This window comes from Oratosquilla oratoria, chromosome 6, assembly GCF_046742065.1.
Source record: "Oratosquilla oratoria isolate Oo_2021 chromosome 6, ASM4674206v1, whole genome shotgun sequence".
NCBI classification, from domain to species: Eukaryota; Metazoa; Arthropoda; class Malacostraca; order Stomatopoda; family Squillidae; genus Oratosquilla; species Oratosquilla oratoria.
Genome location: NC_134782.1, coordinates 15,248,322 through 15,268,518, shown reverse-complemented (window position 1 = coordinate 15,268,518; position 20,197 = coordinate 15,248,322). Strand labels below are relative to the sequence as shown.

Below are 20,197 nucleotides of genomic sequence, written 5' to 3'. Positions count from 1 at the left end.
AGGTGATGAGATGTACAAGGGGTGAAAGTGGCAGCAGACTGGAAGTGAGTATTAAAGGAGAGAGACTGGAGGAAGTGGATAGTTTTAGATACTTAGGATGTGGCAGGAAAGGGGGGGAGTGGAGGTGGAGGTTGAATGTAGATTGAGAGAAGTGAGTAAATGCCTTGGTGGATTAAAAAGTGTAATGAGAAGTAGGCATCTGGGAATGGATGCTAAGAGGAGATTGGATGAAAGAGTGATTGTGCCGACAACACTGTATGGGACAGAAACATGGAACATAAGAGAGGAAGAGAGAAGGAATTTGAATGTGTTTGAGATGGGGTGTCTGAGAAGTATGATAGGGGTTACTGTGATGGAGAGAGAGAGAAATGAGTAGGTGAGGAGGAGAACGGGGATGGAAAGGGAGTTGGGAGATAGGGTTGATGAAAGAGTATTGGGATGGTTTGGACACATGGAAAGAATGAGTGAAGAAAGACTAGTAAAAGAGGTGTAGAAGGCAGATGTGGAAGGAGTGAACATGAGGGGGCGACCTAGGATGAGATGGATGGATGGGGTAAAAGGGGCTTTGGGGAAAGAGAGGTATGTCTGTTGAGGAAGGACGGGAGAGGACAGAAGACAGGAGAATGGTTGTATATGGATGATGTGATGCATGAGGTGGAATGGGTGGGGGTGGGGAGTGAGGGAGTATGTGTGAGACAATTTTGACGCAGCCCGAAGGGATTTCTCCCTGTCTTCTCCTTTTCTGCATGATTGCCGGTTTAATGAAGCGGCCTTGCTGTGGATGTGCTGTGTCTTGCGACACTGCTTCTGACCCAGGGCAGTGGACAAGATGCAGGGATGACCCGTCATCCAGGAGGTGCCAAGATAAGAGGGAGGGAAGAGGGTGGAGGGGAGTGGAGTGTGACAGGGATGGAATGGGTGGGAGTGGGATTTATGCCTTTGTTTTTTGGGCTACCTTCCTTGTAAGGGGGAAAAGCCTTTGGTATATGTATGTATGTATGTATGTATGTATGTATGTCTATTTGATTAGTGGAAATTTCTTACTGTAATCGATTACACCCATCACTAGATGTCAAGGCAAAAGTACTCCATACAGGCCAGTTTACGAGGCGCTGTTATTGGCGCTAGACGCTACATCTTTAGTCGTTACTGAAATGCTGGACGCGAGCTGTAAAGCTGAACATGTTTAACTTTATGACAGCGTCAAACAGACGCTGCGAATTCATGATTTTGGTCGCTAGCGAATTGTATTGTCTTGTAGTTTATGTGTTAACACCGTGGCCTGTCTGGGAATTAAGACGCTCAAAGCGAATAAAAGCAGTGCCGTGTGAACAACGATTTAGTCGCTTGTCCAAATATATAAAGCAGTACCATGTAACCAACACTTAAATGACGAAAATAGTTTCATTGATATAACAGCTTGGCGCAGGCAAAGTAAAATTCATATTATCAGATGCAAAAGTAGGTAAAGTATCATCATGATGACTAACTAGATAACAATGCCAATGTAATTAAGTGAACGACACTAAGAAAACCTTATGGGAAACAATGATCCGTTATTCTAAAGAGAATATATTTAATCAACGAAGGTTCACCTGGTTTATTTGTGAGCCGACAACTCTATACTCGATCAAATTGTATTTGTAAGATATTTGTACCTAAAGTTTCTTACTTAGTCCTTGGATTTCCATGCATCCTATTTTTTTTAAATAGAAAACTTTTGCAAATAAGTTTGTAAACAATCATGAGAAATATTTAAGTCCGTGTCTCCGATGCCCCCCTCAAACCAAATCAAACGTATGTAAGCGTAAACATTGAAGCGGTGGGAAAATGTCAGGGAAGAGGATATGCCGCAAATAAATCCATAAACATCCACCCATTCTGTTCTTGGCTGTAAGTTTTAAGTACTTAGTATTATTTGTAATATAATGTTGTTGTGATAGATGTCAATATTCAGTGATTTACCCCGTCATTTACTTGAAATTTAGATAATTTTTTGAAGTTATGGAGTTCGTCAGGAATTTGTTTACTTAATTGACACTACTGTTTAGTTCATTATAATATGTGCTGCAGTCGTTATGTATTTATGTCTTGATGTCATTACAATAAGAGTGATTCACCAATTAATATTATTAAGTTATTTTATATACATGTATCATTCGTTGTATCGCTTGGTCTTATCATATTTAGTGCTTAGAAAACGTACTTATAATTTGGAATTTCTACCTAATGTTCCCAGTCTTACTAATTGATGTGTAGAGTTAAATTAGGGTGAATAAATATGATGCGTTACATTAATTCTTGATAAGATCCAACATTTTTATAACAGTCTAACAGAGTTGAAATTACTTTACTGGTTTATGAAGAGGGATTGGAATATTTAACTTTGGATACTTATTTTGGAGTCAGGAGTGGATTAACCAATTTTCCCATGGTGTATGCGGTCGTGGTATACAGTAATGATGCCTATAGTTACTGTTAAACTGTACTTTGTACAAATCATTGCCAAAATGAAGTAGCTTGTTTCCGGTCGGCGACAGGCACTTGTAAACAAACATCGTTTGGAGTTTGGCAGGCTTGCTTACATGCACCCACACTAACATTACGTATTGCTGGATAGGTAGAAATAATTAGTAGTGTATAATTGAGGTGAGTGGGTTGTTTTAGATTTATTTAGTTCTAGTAGGTGATTTTCTCGTTATATTTGTTGTCTTGTACCTTTTGGATGCAAGGCACAGTTACAGTACATAAAGCTGTTCCATTTTTTTTTTGTCTTTTACCAGGAATTGTGTTGAAGAAAAAAACAAAACAATCACCGTGTTTTAGAAACTTGTATAGTGAAGGCCCAGACATGATTCAGAACTACCAGTAAGACATTTATGCCAAGAAGCAATAGCTCAGCTATTTTTGACCACTGATAGACCCATTATAATTATTGATACCCTGAAAACTGGAAGAGTACATGTAATGCCCACGCTGAAACCAAAGTAATACAAAGAGTAATACAACTTCTGGAGTTTATAAGTTACCTTGTTTAGATTGCAATGATGTATATTGGGGATAAACGGGTAGACCTCATCACCAGGATCAAAGAGCACAAGAACTCTTAAATATGGGCAGGAAAATTACACTGTATATTTCAGCATGTTGCCAATAAAAACCATCGAATAAATTGGGACGATGCTGAAATAATTTACAAATCTAAATGCTGTTTTAGAAGAAAAATAATAGAATCCTCTTTAATTAATGATTATCCAAATTATGATATATCCCATGGCCAATGGTCACCAGATTGTATAGCTTCCTTAGCAATAATAGAAAGCTACCCTCTACATTAATATTGGGCAACCACCAATGTCCATGCAACGCTGGACACATGACCTTAGCCCCCGTCCCTACCTGCTTACCTCACTACTACTGTATAAATATGTTTTTCTCCATTCCATAATCACATCTGTTGAAGAGAATCACAGTGATCGAAATATACGGATATTTTTACTTTCGCTTATTCTTCTCCAAAAGTGGGTCATTAGTATTAATATATATAATAATAATAATAATAAAGATATATATTTATATAATGCATATATATAGAGTGATTGATATATATATTTTTTCTTTCTAGTGTGAAAACGGAACTGTGCATCAGACAAGATGTATTTATACAATCTTACCCTTCAACGTGCATCAGGCATTACACATGCCGTGCATGGCAATTTCTCAGGGGCACGTACTCAAGAACTGGTTGTTTCAAGGGGCCGGTCCTTGGAACTTCTACGGCCTGACCCAAACACTGGAAAAGTATGATGTAGTATGGTGTTAATGGAGCCATATATATTTTATGATATGGGTATTATATGGTCATAGACATTTACTGTATATCAAACTGTTAATTCCTTTTTGTTATTACATAATGGATGATACATGGCTGGTGTTTGTTAACTTATAGATTTCTTTTCGTTATAGGTACATACAATTCTAACAACAGACATATTTGGTGTGATTCGATCTCTCATGTCCTTCAGATTGACTGGTGGCAATAAAGGTATGGAATTGTTTTGTACATGTAATTTTCAGATGTTCTGTAGTATTGATTATTAATGTCTTGTCTTTAGGTTATGAGTACCTGCAATGTTTTAGTACATATTTGGTTTGGTTTTTACAGATTACATTGTTGTGGGTTCTGATTCTGGACGCATTACCATTCTCGAGTACAATGGTGCCAAAAACCAGTTTGATCGTGTCCACATGGAAACTTTTGGGAAAAGTGGGTGTCGACGCATTGTACCAGGACAGTATTTGGCCATTGATCCAAAAGGACGAGCAGTTATGATTGGTAAGACTACCCTCGCCTCTCTCTTTATCTCTCCTCTCCTCATCTCTTTTTGTCTTTCATTCCCCCATGAGGTATTGACTGCACAAGTTTTATGCAATCAATATACGAGGGAATAAAAGGATTTGGGTATGGGTCAGATATGTACATACATATCTCTATATACCAAGGGATTCTTTCCCTGCATTAGGGAGTTAGCCAAATCAAAGGCATGCACCACTCCTACCCATTCCACTCCCATCCATCACGTTTATTTCCCACTTATCTTAGCTCCTTGTGGATGAAAGGTAATCCATGTTTCCTGTGCACTGTCTGGATCAAAAGCAATGCTGCAGGACATAGTATACATATATCTATCACTATATTTCAAAAGGGTTCTTCCCCCATGTAAGGGGGGAAGCCAACCAAGACATGCACTCACCCATTTCCCATCCCTATTTACATATACTTACATCAAAAGGTCTATTTCCCCCTCCTGCACCACCCCATCCATTTACATGTTGAACAATCATGGTGATATTAAACAACTCTGGCACAGCTTTATCTTCAACTCAAATCGCACTAATACAGCATTGTCAGTAGTCAATTTTATTTTAGGAAATTATGTATGTAGGATGGATAGAGGTTGAGGGTGGCCATTGAAAGGGAGAGGGCAAGAAATAGGTGTGATTGTATAGTGGTTGATAAACTGATTTCTTCTTGTGTGGTCTCAAAATTCAGGAGTGGATAAGTGGGGAGGGTCACCATGTGAAGCAGTAGGGAATAAACAGCTTTGGCTGTTGGGATCTCTGGTTGTGCTATGTCATACTTAGGCTCAGACTGAAGTAGATGGCTTAGACAAGAATAACCCCTTCATCCACAAGATACATACATATATCAAAGGCTTTTTTCCCCCTATATGGGGGGGTAGCCAAAAAGAAAAAGGCATAGAAACCACTTCCACCCATTCCATATCCTATATATTCCACTCCCCTCCACCCTCCTCCCTCCCTCTTATCTTGGCACCTCCTGGATGATGGGTCTTCCACAAGAAACTAAGATAAAAGGGACAATAAATAGATGTGGAATGGGTGAAACATGAGTGTGTCTTGATTGGTCAACCTACCTTATAATGAGAAAAAGACCTTTTGATGTAGACGTGTATGTATGCTGTAGGTACGCCTGGGTTCCATTGCCAACTGCTCTGGGGCTGTAGTTTCTCATTCAGTGAAATGGAAGGCAACAGTTACATCTTAATTGTTAAGTAAATAAGTAACTGAAAATGAAGGATAATCTTATTTTCCAGGTGCAATTGAGAAGCAGAAGCTGGTGTACATTTTAAATAGGGATGCACAAGCGCGTCTTACTATATCCTCCCCCTTGGAAGCACACAAAAGTAATACCTTGGTGTATCATATGGTTGGTGTGGATGTTGGCTTTGAAAATCCATTATTTGCTTGCCTGGAAATTGATTATGAGGTATGTTGAATAGTTGTAGGAGGTATAAGAGTTTTTGATTCTGTGAACACAATTCAAAGTTCTTTAGGGAAGGTTGTAATGAACCTATTGTTATGAAAATATCACTATGTACTATAGACATGCTGGATGGTCAGGATGCTCATTGGCCGAGTGGGTTAGAGCATTGCTATATGCGGCGGAGGTTGAGGTGACAGCAATTTGAAATGTGCCACCAGCGAGTTAGACCAAGGGCATAGTTCATTAAATTCCAAGGGTCAAAGCCCCCTGTTAGGGGCACTGTCCTAACCTCCTAATAGGGGGAGTTTGTGACATGAACAAGATCATCATCACAATAGACATGTCATCATGTTATGTTTCATATCAATGGGTTCATTTAGATGTAAGTTAATGTAGTAAGCCAAGACTGTTATTCATTGGGGATGTATTAATTTGTATTTAGGTTTCACTTATAAAGGGCCTTTCTGTATGTTGTATAGGTCACATGAATTAATGGGCATTGTTTACAGGTTTGCTTTATACTATCAATATCTTAGTCTCATTAAGTGCATTCAATATTTCTTCATTTCTTCTCCTTCTTCTTCTCTTACTTCTTCTTCATCTCCCTCATTCTCCTTCCATTCTTTCTCCTTCTCCTTTTTCCTTCCCCGTGTTCTTTCTCCTCCTCCTCCTTGTGAAAATTTAGGCATAATTTATTTGCTTTGCAGACAGTCACTTTTCCTCCACCACTTTCTTTGCCTCTTCATCATTCCACCCACAGTCTCTTCTTTTTTTTTCCTCTCATCCTCCTCATCCCATATTTATCTTTGTGCACTTATAACTTCTTCTTTGAAACATACCCATTCTTGCTCTTGTTTCTCATTTCTCCACAACCTTTCATACTTCTGAACCTGTATTGACATTCCTTCTCTCATTTCTTTTACTTTCACCCATAGCACTGCTTTACATAGGGGCCTAAATTTGATCTCACTCAGTTTAGATTATATTTAAACATTATTCCAGTCATTACAATTAAATAGAATTGTCCTTAATTTATGGGAGGAAATATGGAGCTTGCCTTGGCATTAACAGAATTGACAGGTCGGATAAATAAAAAAGAAGAAAAAAAAAAGTGTTGTGCACTTCAAGACCTGGTTTTTATTTTTGTTTCCAAGTTTAATACCAACTAGAATGGTCTCCCTTTTATTATTAGGAGGCTGACTCTGACCCAACTGGAGAGGCTGTCCATCGCACACAACAAACACTCACTTTTTATGAATTGGACCTTGGTTTGAACCATGTTGTGAGGAAGTACCATGAACCCTTGGAAGAACATGCAAATTTCCTTATATCTGTCCCAGGTAAGAGTTTGTATATATCATTCCTGTGGTCAATTAGTATTTGTAATTTTGTATCAATTTTATATACTTAAGAAATAAGAATACTAATAAGAGATAAGAAAAGATGAGGTGCAAGCTGTTTTGATGATGATGAGAGCAGGTAAGGCACCTGGGTTAGATGCAGAGTGTCTGAAGAAATGAAGTGCAGTAATAGTGGCCTGGCTAGTGAGGTTGTTTGATGTTTGTCAAAGGGAAGGTAAAATGCTGGAGGAGTGCCTGTATAGTTCTGCTTTACAAGGGTGAGAGTGGGGGTGAAAAGGGAGTTGGGAGATAGGGTTGATGTAAGAGTATTGGGATGGTTTGAGCACAGAATGAAGAGAGATTAGTAAAAGAGGTATGGAAGGAGTGAATGTGAGGGGATGACCAAGGATAGATGTATGGTTGGGGTAAAAGGGGCATTGGGAAAGAGGGGAATGTCTGTTGAGGAAGGACAGGAGAAGACTGAAGATAGGGTGAATGGAGAATGGTTGTGTATGAATGTATGCATTCAGATATCATATGAAAATGATAGACACATTCTGTGTAAGAGTCCTTGCCCTTATTCACCATAAATATTTGCATAAAAGTACACCAGTATCACTTTTTGAACAGGTGGTAATGATGGACCCTCGGGTGTTCTTGTTTGTTCTGAAAACTACATAACATACAAGAATTTGGGCGATCAGCCAGACATCCGATGCCCTATCCCAAGAAGAAGGGTATGTATTATCTTTTGTTTATGTTACTGTAGTGAAATATCTTAGAAAGTGTCAAGAATTTTTGTAGTAAAATATTATGGAAAGTGTCTCAAGAATATGTGTAATTTTTTTTAATTTATATGTACATATATATATTTATAGGATTTTCCTTAATTTTATTTTCAGAATGACTTGGATGATCCTGAAAGAGGAATGATTTTTATCTGTTCGGCAACACACAAGACCAGGTCAATGTTTTTCTTCCTCACACAGACAGAGCAAGGAGACATATTTAAGGTGGGTGACCTTAATTACCTTCCCTAAAAGGGGGAATAGGCCCTTGGCATATAATTTAGATATATAGTTAATGATTATTTTTGGATTTGTATAATTAAAGTTCAATAGCTAAATATAGGTACATTGAATTTTAATGTATGTTTAGGTAACCATAAGCAACTGTGTGAAGATATGTTGGAAAAAAAAAAAAAAATAAGTAAGAGGCTGGAAGCAAAACACTAGGTTAGGGAGGTCAAGAGGAGAGTAGATATGAATAAGGGTGTTTGGTAGTATTTTCAAAAGATTAAAAAGAAATATGGAAATAGGTTTAAAGGGTTGTGGGGTAGTTGTGTTCAAAGAAGGTAGAAGATGTTGGTGGACATGCTAATGGAAGTGAAAACAGTATAGGAAAGATGGGCATTTCAGGGATTTGTGGAATGTAGAGGAGGATAGGGAGGCATTGCTTGTATATACATATAGCAATGGCCATTTCCCCCTTACAAGGGAGGTAGCCAAGAAACATAGGTGTAAAATACACTCCCATTCCATCCCCACATACTCCACTCCCATTTACCCCCCTCCATCCCTCTTTGCTCCTCCTGAATGATGAGTTATTCCTGCATCTTGCCCACTGCCCTGGGTCAGAAGCATGCACAGCAAGGCTGCTTCATTTAATCAGTGACCCCCCAATCTGTCCCTCTGTCCCCACATGCAGAAAAGAGAAGTTGGGGAGAAATCCCTTCGGGCTGCATCAAAATATCATTCACACATATCCCCTCATGCTACCCCCCCCCCCCTTGCTTCCATACTTCACCGCATTATCCATACACAACCATTCCCTATTTCCCAATGCCCCCTTTTACCTCATCCATCCATCTCATCCTTGTTCGCCCCTTCGTGTTCACTCCTTCCACCTCTGCCTTCCGCACCTTTTTCTTTTGGCTACCTCCTGTGTAAGGGGAAAACCTTTGGTGTATGTATGTATGTGAATATATGTACTGAAGCATAGAGGTTGATAGTCTGCATAATCTGTTATTATGTTCCAGATAACACTTGAAACTGATGAAGATGTAGTTACGGAAATCAAGCTGAAGTATTTTGACACTGTTCCACCAGCAACTGCAATGTGTGTTCTTAAAACTGGGTTTCTGTTTGTAGCTTCAGAATTTGGCAACCATTATCTGTATCAGGTAAGTTTATTCATATACATTGTTATGTAATTAGTAATTATGAGCATGAAAATGATAACATCAGAATGTAAAGATTTTTTCTTTGACTTGTAAATGTTAATGATTCAGAAAACTCCTTTTCATAAGCAAAGAATAAATGAAATACCCATTCTTACCGAACCCTATCTATACCAAGTGTCATTTGACCTCCATGATCCTCAGTGGTAGGAAACGGGTAATTAACCTCTTCAAGGAGAATCAAATTCTTGTGTGTAGCATCGGTTGCCTAATGTAAGATGATTCAGTGATGCATCACAATACTTGCATTATAGAATATAAAGTTCAGTTGTATTACTTGTTCATTTTTATCCTGAATGTTAATAACCACAAAAAGCATGATCAAGCCTGTTCACAAACTAGGGGGTCACTCAGCCACAACTACATACACACATATATATATATATATATATATAATATATATATATATATATATATATATAATATATATATATATATATATATATGTACCTATTTTTTTTTTTTTTTTTTCTTCTTCTTCTTCTTCTTCTTCTTCTTCTCTTTCTTTCTTTCTTATAAGGGAGGTGAGAAATGTGTGAGAAAGCTTTAGGAAAAGGTAAGGATGATTTTTGGGGTCTTTATGGATTTGGGAAAGGTTTATGACTGTAGGCAGGGAGACACTCTGGGAGGTATTACAGATATATGAGATATGAGGAAAGCTGTAAAGAGCAGTATATTATTTACAAGAGTAATAGAACTTGAATTAGAAATGGAGTGAGTGAGTAGTTTGAGGTAAAGGTGGGACGTCACTAGGGATGTGTTGTGTTGTCTTGGCTGTTCAGTTTATACATGGATGGGGGTGGTGGGAGAGGTAAATGCAAGGGTAATGGGTAGGGATTGGAGATGGTTAAAGAAAATGGAGAAAAATGGGAGATAAGCCAATTGTTCTTTGCTGACAACACTGCTTGTAGCAGGATCAGAGGAGGGATTAAGGAAGTTAGTGATAGAGTTTGGGAAGATGTGTGAAAGAAGGAAGTTGAAGGTAAATGTGGATGAAAGTAAGGTGATGAGATGTACAAAGGGAGAGGATGGCAGCAAATTGGAAGTGAGCATTAAAAGAGAGAGACTGGAGGAAGTGGATAGCTTTAGATACTTTAGGCGAATGTGGCAGGAAAGGGAGAATTAGAGGTAGAGGTAGAATGTAGATTGAGAGAAGCAAGTAAATGCCTTGGGGGATTAAAAAGTGTAATGAGGAATAGACATTTGGGAATGGATACTAAGATGAGACTGTATGAAGGGGTGATTTGTGCAGACAGCACTGTATGGGGCAGAAACATGGAACATAAGAGAGGAAGAGTTTAAATGTGTTTGAGATGAAATGCCAGAGAAGTATGATAGGGATTACTATCTAGCCCAGTAACCCCAACTATACTTCTCAGGCATTTCATCTTGAGTACATTTAAACTCTTGCTCTCCTATGTTCCATGTTTCTGCCCCATACAGTGTTGTCGGTACAATCACCCTTTCATACAATCTCCTCTTGGCATTCATTCCCAAATGTCTATTTTGCATTATTCATTTATTTATCATTATTATAATTTTTTCGCATCCGACCTAGATATGGACCAAAAGGTCTCACGTTGGCATGCTCCACCTTTATAATCCCCTAAGGCATTTACTTGCCCTTTTCAATCTACATTCTACCTCCACTCATTTTCCTGCCACATTCACCCCCAAGTATTTAAAGTTATCCACGTCCTTTCTCTTTCCCTTAATACTCACTTCCATTAGGTAACATTACCTCCTTTGTAAGGAGGAAAAAGCCCTTTGTATATTTTATGTATGTACAAGGGATGTAGCCAAAGTTACAATTACAAAATAGATATAATCAAGATGCTGATGCCTGCATCCTTGTACACACATTTGTGCCTCATGACACTAATTTTGGCATCATTGTATGGAAAGGGTTAAAAGAAAAGTTGGTAGAGAAATGGTTTTGGGTTTGAAAGGAGAATAGATTAATGATGCAGGTTAGGGCGTCGGTACTTGCTGTGAAGGAAGGTCGAGGAGATGGTGGTTTGAATCCTGCCACTGGCAAAGTTGAACTAAGGGCATGGTTCATTGAATTCTACACTACAAAGTCCTCTGTGAGGGGCACCATCCCAGCCTCCTGATAGGGGGGAGTTTGTGACGTTAAACCATATCATCATCAATTACTTTTCAGATTGCTCACCTTGGAGATGATGATGATGAACCCGAATTCAGTTCTGCTATGCCACTAGAGGAAGGCGACACTTTCTTTTATGCTCCAAGGCAGCTTCTTAATCTGGTCTTGGTAGATGAGTTAGATTCATTGTCACCCATTATGGCTTGCCAGATTGCTGATTTGGGTAGGTACCAATTTATTTTATACCCCACTGCAATTATGCTATCACAGTGAAATGGATATGTACAGTATGTGATGTGTGTGAAGCTTCATGTTATAAGTAGTGAAGAGAAATTATTTGATTTCACACAGCCAATGAGGACACCCCTCAGCTGTACACAGCATGTGGGCGGGGACCCCGCTCTTCTCTTCGTGTGTTGCGGCACGGTTTAGAGGTTAGTGAGATGGCAGTGTCAGAACTGCCCGGCAACCCTACAGCAGTATGGACTGTCAAGAAGAGAGCTGATGGTATGTTAACTGCTGGAAAGATTTAGTATTGATTTTGAAGTAGTTTAGTGTTGAATATATTTATTTATGTTAAGGGTAAAATGAGCAGTCAAGGATGATGGTAATGAAAAAGGTTGTTTGAATACAGTTTTCAAACAACCTTTCTTTTTTCTCTTTCCAGAGACTTGTTTGCTGATGGGAGCAAGTTAAGAAAAACTTTGGTGGAGGAAAGGTGCATAGATAGATGAGCTGCTCACATCCTTGATTGCTCAGTTTTGAAATACATCCTATAGAGCAGTGGTGCTTATATTTTAAGTAGGCTAATGTTCTTTGTAATTTTCCAGATGCTTTTGATGCTTATATCATCGTGTCTTTCGTTAATGCTACCTTGGTACTTAGTATCGGAGAGACTGTAGAGGAAGTGACTGATTCAGGTTTTCTGGGAACTACGCCAACTCTTGCTTGTTCACAATTAGGAGAGGATGCTCTTGTTCAAGTAAGTTTTCGTAAGTTGTACTTGAAATATACATTTTATGATATATTTGGTTTCATCAAAATGTCCATATACCAAGAGTTTTTCCCCCTTTTAAGGGAGGTAGCTAAGTCAGAGACGCTTACCTATTCCCACCCATTTCACTACCCTCCACTACCCTTTCCACCCCTTCCATCTCGGCTCCTCATGGATGATGGGTAATCCCTGCATCATCCAATTACCCTGGGTCAAATGCAATGCAGCAAGGCCACTTCACTTAATTGGTGACCCTCCCTCTCCGTCCCCTTGTGCAGAAAAAGAGAAGATGAAGAGAAATACCTTTGGGCTGCATCAAAATATCGTTCACAAATAAGCACCCCCTACTTCCTCATCCCTCTCTTCCTTGCATAGCAGTGTCATTGATACACAATTATTCTCTACTCATCCATATCTCCTGCCCTCTCCCTTCCTTGCTCAACAGAGGTGGAAGGAGTGAACATGAGGGGTTGACCTAGGATGAGATGGATGGATGGGGTAAAAGGGGCATTGGGAAAGAGGGGAATGTCTGTTGAGGAAGGATGGGAGAGGACAGAAGATAGGGGTGAATGGAGAATGGTTGTGTATGGATAATGCTGTGATGCATGAGGTGGAGTGGGTGGGGGATGGTGGATGAGGGAGTATGTGTGAGAAATAAATCAATGCAGCCCGAAGGGATTTTTCCCCATCTTCTCCTTTTCTGCATGAGGGGATGGAGAGTTGGGGTGGTCACAAATTTAATAAAGAGACCTTGCTGTGGATGTGCCATGTCTTGCAACACTGCTTCTGACCCAGGGCAGTGGGCAAGATGCAGGGATGAGTGCCAAGATAAGAGGGTGGATGGAAGTGGAATATGTTAGGGATGGAATGGGTGGGAGTGGTGTTTATGCCTTTGTTTTTTGGCTACATCCCTTGTAAGGGGGAACTTTGGTATATGTATATGTATCTACCAACTTAGTTGTTTGAACAGTAATTTATATTTTCATTTTTATTGTCCTAGGTTTACCCAGATGGCATTAGGCACATTCGAGCTGATAGACGTGTAAATGAATGGAAAGCACCAGGGAAAAAGACAATTGTCCGTTGTGCTGTAAATCACAGACAAGTTGTCATTGCATTGACTGGGGGAGAGATTGTTTACTTTGAAATGGACCCGGTAAGGTTTGGATCACTTAATGAATATATATTGTTATTTGTTGACATTGTTGTGAGGTCTGTTTATATGCAATTTACTCATGACTTCCTGTTTTATAGTCTGGCCAACTGAATGAATACACAGAGAGGAAGGAAATGAAGAGTGATGTGATATGTATGGCTGTGGGCAGAGTGCCCGCAGGAGAACAAAGATCTCGGTTTTTGGCCGTGGGGCTTACTGACAACACAGTTAGAATTATATCTTTGGATCCAAACGTGAGTTAACAGATACAAGTTGTAACTCTCAATACTGACTTGTTGATAGGATTTTTGTGTGGAGAAGACAACTCATGGGTTGAATCTGTCTTTCAGGATTGTTTGACTGTGCTGGGTATGCAGGCCCTACCAGCCCTCCCAGAATCTTTAAGTATAATAGAGATGGGCGGTCAGGAAGGGGCAGAAAATGAACCGAGGAGTATGGGGGCTTTGTACCTTAATATTGGTCTTCAGGTTTGTATTATATATTACAAATTTTGGGTGTATCAGAAGTATATTGAATTTATTGATTTGAAGTCATTTTTCCTCTATGAACTTGTTTCATACTAATTACAGAATGGTGTACTCCTGAGAACAGTGTTAGATTCTGTGACAGGTGACATGTCAGACACACGAACCCGATACCTTGGCTCTCGACCAGTCAAACTCTTCCGCATTAGCATTCAGGGTAGTGAAGCTGTAAGTCTATTTTAGTTTTATAATTTCTGAAATGTTCCATCTCTTGTGTGATACTTCTGATATGAATTGAGTCTGGCTTGGTTTTTATTATAAAATTATGTGAGGCATGCATTATGAGATTCTGTTTTTCAGGTATTTGCTATGTCGTCACGTTCATGGCTGTCCTATTATTATCAAAACCGCTTTCATTTAACTCCATTGTCATATGAGAGTTTAGAGTATGCTGCAGGTTTCTCTTCTGAGCAGTGTCCAGAGGGTATTGTTGCAATCTCTACAAACACACTCAGAATTTTGGCTCTTGAAAAATTGGGAGCAGTTTTCAACCAGGTAAATAATGTATTTGGTTGTGTTGTATTTTATTTATTTATTTATTTATTTATTTATTTATTTTTTTTTGATGGAGAAGGATATTTGATGGTTAGTCTAGGAGTGCTTCTTTTGTGATCAGAGTGAAAGCGTTTTTGAATGGATGTCTGGTGCAGTGCAGGTGGAAAGTTGTCATAGTTGTTTGAGTAGTGTTCTGCTGGTGTAGTCTTTTAGTGTATTTACCTAATTGTATTCTACGGGAAGGGGACCTATGCTTGTGGTGTCCCGTCTTTGTATTTCACAACATCTAGTTTGTTCTTAAATTCTTGTATGGTGTCTGCACACACTATTGTTTCATCCAATTTGTTCCAGACATGCACCACACTGTTGTGTTCAGGTGGTCTTGCATGTATAACAAGTTGGGCGATTTGGGTTGAAGGCTGTTACGTAAAGCCATGTGCCTATCATTTTCATCATGTTTAGGGAGGGTATTGATTTCATTATGAAATTATTCTGTTAGGGTGGTTTTGGGGCTATAGTTCTGCAAGAGAGAAATGTGGTAATGGATTTATTGATTAATTGATGATTGTTCTGAATTGTATAGGTATCTCATCCCCTGGAGTACACACCACGCAAATTTGTCATCCACCAAGAGAGCGGACATCTTATCATTATTGAAACTGACCATAATGCCTATACAGAAGAAACCAAGAGGCAGAGAAAACTTCAAATGGCTGAAGTAAGTCTTGTTCAGATTTAAACTGTCCCAGGTTCAAATAGATCTTGGCATTTAAGAGTTGTGATTCAATGTTCAAGAATACATAGTCTTTCTGATATTCAGGAATTAAGAGAAGCAGCTGGTGAGGATGAAGCTGAAGTTGCAGAGCGGATGGCTGAAGCTCTCCTATCAGAAGACCTGCCTGATGCTGTATTTGGAGCACCAAAGGCTGGACCAGGAATGTGGGCATCTCTCATCCGTATCATTGAACCTATTAAGGGAACCACACACCATACTATTCCACTAGATCAAAATGAAGCTGCTTTCAGGTGAGTGAAGAAATAATAATGTGATTGTGATTTGGTTTAACGTCACAAACTCGCCCCTATTGGGAGGCTAGGATGGTACCCCTTACAGTGGACTTTGTAGCGTGGAATTTAATCAACTATGCCCTTCGTTCAACTCGCCCCAAGCAGGGTTCGAATGGTTATCTACTCGACCGCCCCAAATAATGATGCCCCAACCCGCTCAGCCAGTGGGCCTACAAGAAATAATAATAATGTATGAAAATGTTTTGTTTTTCATACTGATAACATTGAATGCTCAGTTATATGCAGTCTGTGCATTTTAAGATATTAAGTGGGGACAATGGTGGTCGTGCAAGATGGACAGGAAAGCTGCCCATTTTTGCAAACCCATCAATCTGTTCATGTGCAACCCTGAGGGGCTGACACTCTCTGGACTGGGCCCAAGATTATCAACTTTATATTTCTTGAACTTTTTCACACATGATAACCAGCAACGCTCCCTGTCCCCTACCACTTTTAGTCAGTGACATGGAAACAGTCCCAGACTGATTCAACACAGACAACAATCTGAAGTTTCTTACCAGAGAGATCTGTGGGAAGAAAAGAGAGCTGTTGCCAGTCACTGGGTTGTTGTGGAATTTACACTTTGTTAAACTTAAAGCAGTAATTTAATTAGTGAAGATATTCACATAATAATGGAGGAGACCGTAGGCCTACACTAGTCAGTCCTATGCCCCTTACTACTAGACATCCCTATCCATAAGGTTATCTAATCTTCTCATCCTATCCATAAGGTTATCTAATCTTCTCATAAAACAACCAATTGTGTCAACATTCACCGCACACTGAAACATCCTCAGTTAAATTTCATTTGCATTCATATCCCAAAATTTGCACAATACAACTCATCAGTAGTTGAATCAGATTTGAAAAAGACGAAGTATAAAATATATTCCTTTTTCAGCATATGTTTGGTCAAATTTGCCAACCAGAGCGATCCAGACCAGCAGTTTCTTTTGGTCGGCACTGGCAAGGATTATCAACTAAGCCCAAGACATGTCGACAAGGGCTATATCTATACCTACAGGTAGGAAGCCTATTATTTGGTTTATTTGATAAAGCGTGAAATGTTAGGAAGGAAGGTATTAAATGGAGTGGCCTTGCTGCATTGCTTCTGAACCAGGGTAACGGATGAGATGCAGGAATGACCCGTCATCCAGGAGGAGCCAAGATAAGAGGGAGGGTGGGAGAGGTGGTGAATGGAAGTAGAGTGGGTGGGGATGAAATGAGTGGAAGTGGAATTATGCCTTTTGACTGGCTACCTCCCTTGTAAGTGGAAAAAAGACATTGGTATGTAAGCATCTATCTTATCTGATAAAGAGAGAACCTTCATCTGTGAGGAACTAAGATGAGCCTATTATTCAATTTGTTTGCTAAACAGTGGAGTGTGAGGAAGGAAGGTATTATATTTTTGTCCTGTGTTGTAAAAGGATGACTTTTCATCCATGAGGAGCTAAGATGAGAAGGAAACAAGGGTGGTGGATAGGAGTGGAATGGGTTAGAGTGGATGCATGCCCTGACTGGCTACTTCCCCTATTAGGGTGAAGAAGCCCTTGGTATAATGATGGATCTATCTACATACCAAGGGCTTCCTCCCCCTTATAAGGGAGCCATCAGTCAAGGCACGCTTCCATTCCACCCACATCCACCACCCCTCTCATTGTGGCTCCTTGTGAATAAAGGGTCATCTCAGTAACAAAACTCTTCTATCTGTCTACCAAGTGCTTCTTTCCCATCATAAGGTAGGTAGCCAAGTCAAAAGGCATGAACCCACTTCCACCCATTCTACTCCCACTACTCTTGTTTCCCTCTCGTCTTAGGTCATTGTGGATGGTCTCCTGCCCGCTGGCCTGGGTCAGAAGTAATGTAGCAAAACAGCACACCCACAGCAAGGCTGCTTCACTTCCTTGGCAACCCCCTCCCTCCCTCTCTGTCCCCTCGTGTGGAAATTAAAGGGGAGAAATCCTTTTGGGCCATGTTAAAATATCCATACACAGCACCCACCCGCCCACCCTCTCCTGCCTTGCTTTGACAGACATAAAAAAAAGAGAGAAAATAGGGAGAAAATCCCTTTGGGCTAGATAGATGGATATAGTAAATTCTTCTGTTTGTATTTTACAGAGTCCACAGTGATTGTGTCACTCTTGAACTTGTGCACAGAACTGAAGTAGAGGATGTTCCAACTTCAATGTGTATGTACAATGGAAGGGTTTTGGTGGCAGTTGGCAAACTACTAAGAATATATGATTTAGGCAAGAAGAAGCTGCTGAGAAAGTGCGAGAATAAAGTAAGTGTGTGCGTGTGTGTTTGTATACATATTTAGCATGTAGTATACAGGTGACATTTGGGCCTGTTCCAGAGACCAGGTATCAGTTCTTCAGGGTATCTCTGGGTGGAGTCCAACTCTCCTGAAGGGTTGGTCAAGCTGGTTCATACTTACTTGAAGTGGAACTGATCTCTTGAGCTGTTGTCACTAAAACAACCTCAGTGGTGTAATGCAAGAATTACCTGTGCATCCTCTGCTACTCTTCTTATTTTGTCAACATCCTCCCATATACATACTATATCAACAATCCACAGTAATACCTCTAAAACCACTGCACAAATATTTGCCCCCTTTTCCCCTTGTGTTGTGATGATTTTTGGGTTATAGTCATACAAATGTTTATTTATACATGTATTTAGACAATCAAATGACTTTGTGTTACAGCATATGCCAAATCTCATAGTTGATCTCAAGGCCAGAGGACATCGTGTATATGCCAGTGATGTTCAGGAAAGTATATGCTTTGTTAGATACAAAAGACAAGAGAACCAGCTCATCATATTTGCAGACGACACAAATCAGAGATGGGTGACTACATCATGCCTTCTGGATTATGACACAGTTGCAGTTGCAGACAAGTTTGGGAACATTGCTATTGTATGTATTACAATAAGTTGAACATTTGTTTTGCATTGAAACATGTTTCTATATGTTTATATATGAACTCTTTTATGATAGTACAATTAATTACTGATGGACATTTGTAAATTGAAACCCATATCCACACCTTTTACATGGTCTCTTATGTATTTATTATTTTTAAAGATAAGGTTGGGTCATGACATTAATGATGATGTGGATGAAGATCCAACAGGCAACAAGGCACTTTGGGACAGGGGACTGCTCAATGGTGCCTCACAGAAAGCGGACATCATTGCCAATTTCCATATTGGAGAAACTGTGAACACATTGGAGGTAAGGTGGCTGTCTTGTGTTCTTGGGTTGTATGAAAAACAATGAAAAATTATTGTCATTGCTCACAACGCTGCTTTTTTTCCCCGTTACTATCAGAAAGCTACATTGATCCCTGGTGGAAGCGAGTCTTTAGTTTACACAACCCTGAGTGGTACTGTAGGAGTCTTGGTACCATTTACTTCCAGAGAAGATCATGAACTCTTCCAAAACCTGGAAATGCATATGAGATCTGAACACCCACCCTTGTGTGGAAGAGATCACTTATCCTTTAGGTCGTATTTCTTCCCAGTCAAAGTAAGTAGTTTTCAGTTTGAATTTTTAGCCAGAAGTATAATTTGTTTGTTTGATTTGCCGAAATTTTGTTAACTAATGATTGTTTATAAATTTAGTTAATATGAATTTTTTTTCTTACAGAATGTCACAGATGGAGACTTGTGTGAACAGTTCAATATGATTGATGCTAGCAAGCAGAGGAGTATTGCTGAGGACCTTGACAAAACACCAAATGAATTGTCTAAGAGACTTGAAGACATTAGAACAAGATATGCTTTCTAAGCAGTTAAGCTCATCAGACTAGTACTAAATGTGTAGAATATTTATATCTTTACATATTTCATTTTGAACGAGTGAATGTAAGCCATTCCAGTGATTGGTGTGTTGAATAGAGAAAATGTATTGCCGAGTTTATATATAATAATAATGAAAAGAATTTTATTTACTGTTTTATTACCCAAAGTACTCCTGGAGGTATAGTGTAGAAAATTATTTGGTTTGATTTAGATATATACAGCAGTGATTTACTTATTTGTTTATTATTTTCTACTTATTTATACATTTTTCCTTGCTTTTCATGTACATATATGAATAATACTTGGTTTACAGATTAAGTATGAAAGGCTGTGTTATAGATTTATTTTTGCCAATATGGTGCTGTTGTAACACATGGTTAAGTCATTTGACATTGTCGAGGAGGATTTAGGTAGGGAGGGTTCACATCCTCAACACCTGCCTAGTTGGGGTTGACTTATGTTCATAATGGAATCTCAGCCACCCCACAGGGCAAGAATAATTCATTAAAGGAAGATGGTGGTCATGAGGCACTTGGCTGTGGCCAAAGTGGTCACAGTTCTGTGTATTCTAGACTGCCATAGCAAGTAGCTTTTACTGGTAATAACTGGAATAAAGTCAGATTCTACTTGGTATAAGACTACATAGGAACAGTACCCC

General features: G+C 39.3%; 1 protein-coding gene across 1 annotated transcript; it reads left to right on the top strand.

The window, feature by feature from the left end:
* The first annotated feature begins 1,756 nt into the window (after nucleotides 1–1,756).
* Nucleotides 1,757–19,684, top strand: Sf3b3 (splicing factor 3b subunit 3). Its single transcript, XM_076186489.1, has 25 exons — nucleotides 1,757–1,893; nucleotides 3,626–3,801; nucleotides 3,967–4,045; nucleotides 4,166–4,336; nucleotides 5,619–5,791; nucleotides 6,981–7,128; nucleotides 7,759–7,865; nucleotides 8,031–8,141; nucleotides 9,167–9,310; nucleotides 11,532–11,697; nucleotides 11,826–11,981; nucleotides 12,305–12,456; nucleotides 13,469–13,624; nucleotides 13,723–13,878; nucleotides 13,975–14,112; nucleotides 14,215–14,337; nucleotides 14,470–14,664; nucleotides 15,248–15,382; nucleotides 15,485–15,690; nucleotides 16,634–16,756; nucleotides 17,851–18,016; nucleotides 18,440–18,652; nucleotides 18,821–18,970; nucleotides 19,067–19,264; nucleotides 19,385–19,684. The coding sequence occupies exons 2-25, from the start codon at nucleotides 3,655–3,657 to the stop codon at nucleotides 19,523–19,525; spliced, it is 3,654 nt and encodes a 1,217-aa protein (XP_076042604.1). The 5' UTR covers nucleotides 1,757–1,893; nucleotides 3,626–3,654; the 3' UTR covers nucleotides 19,526–19,684.
* The last annotated feature ends 513 nt before the right edge of the window (nucleotides 19,685–20,197 follow it).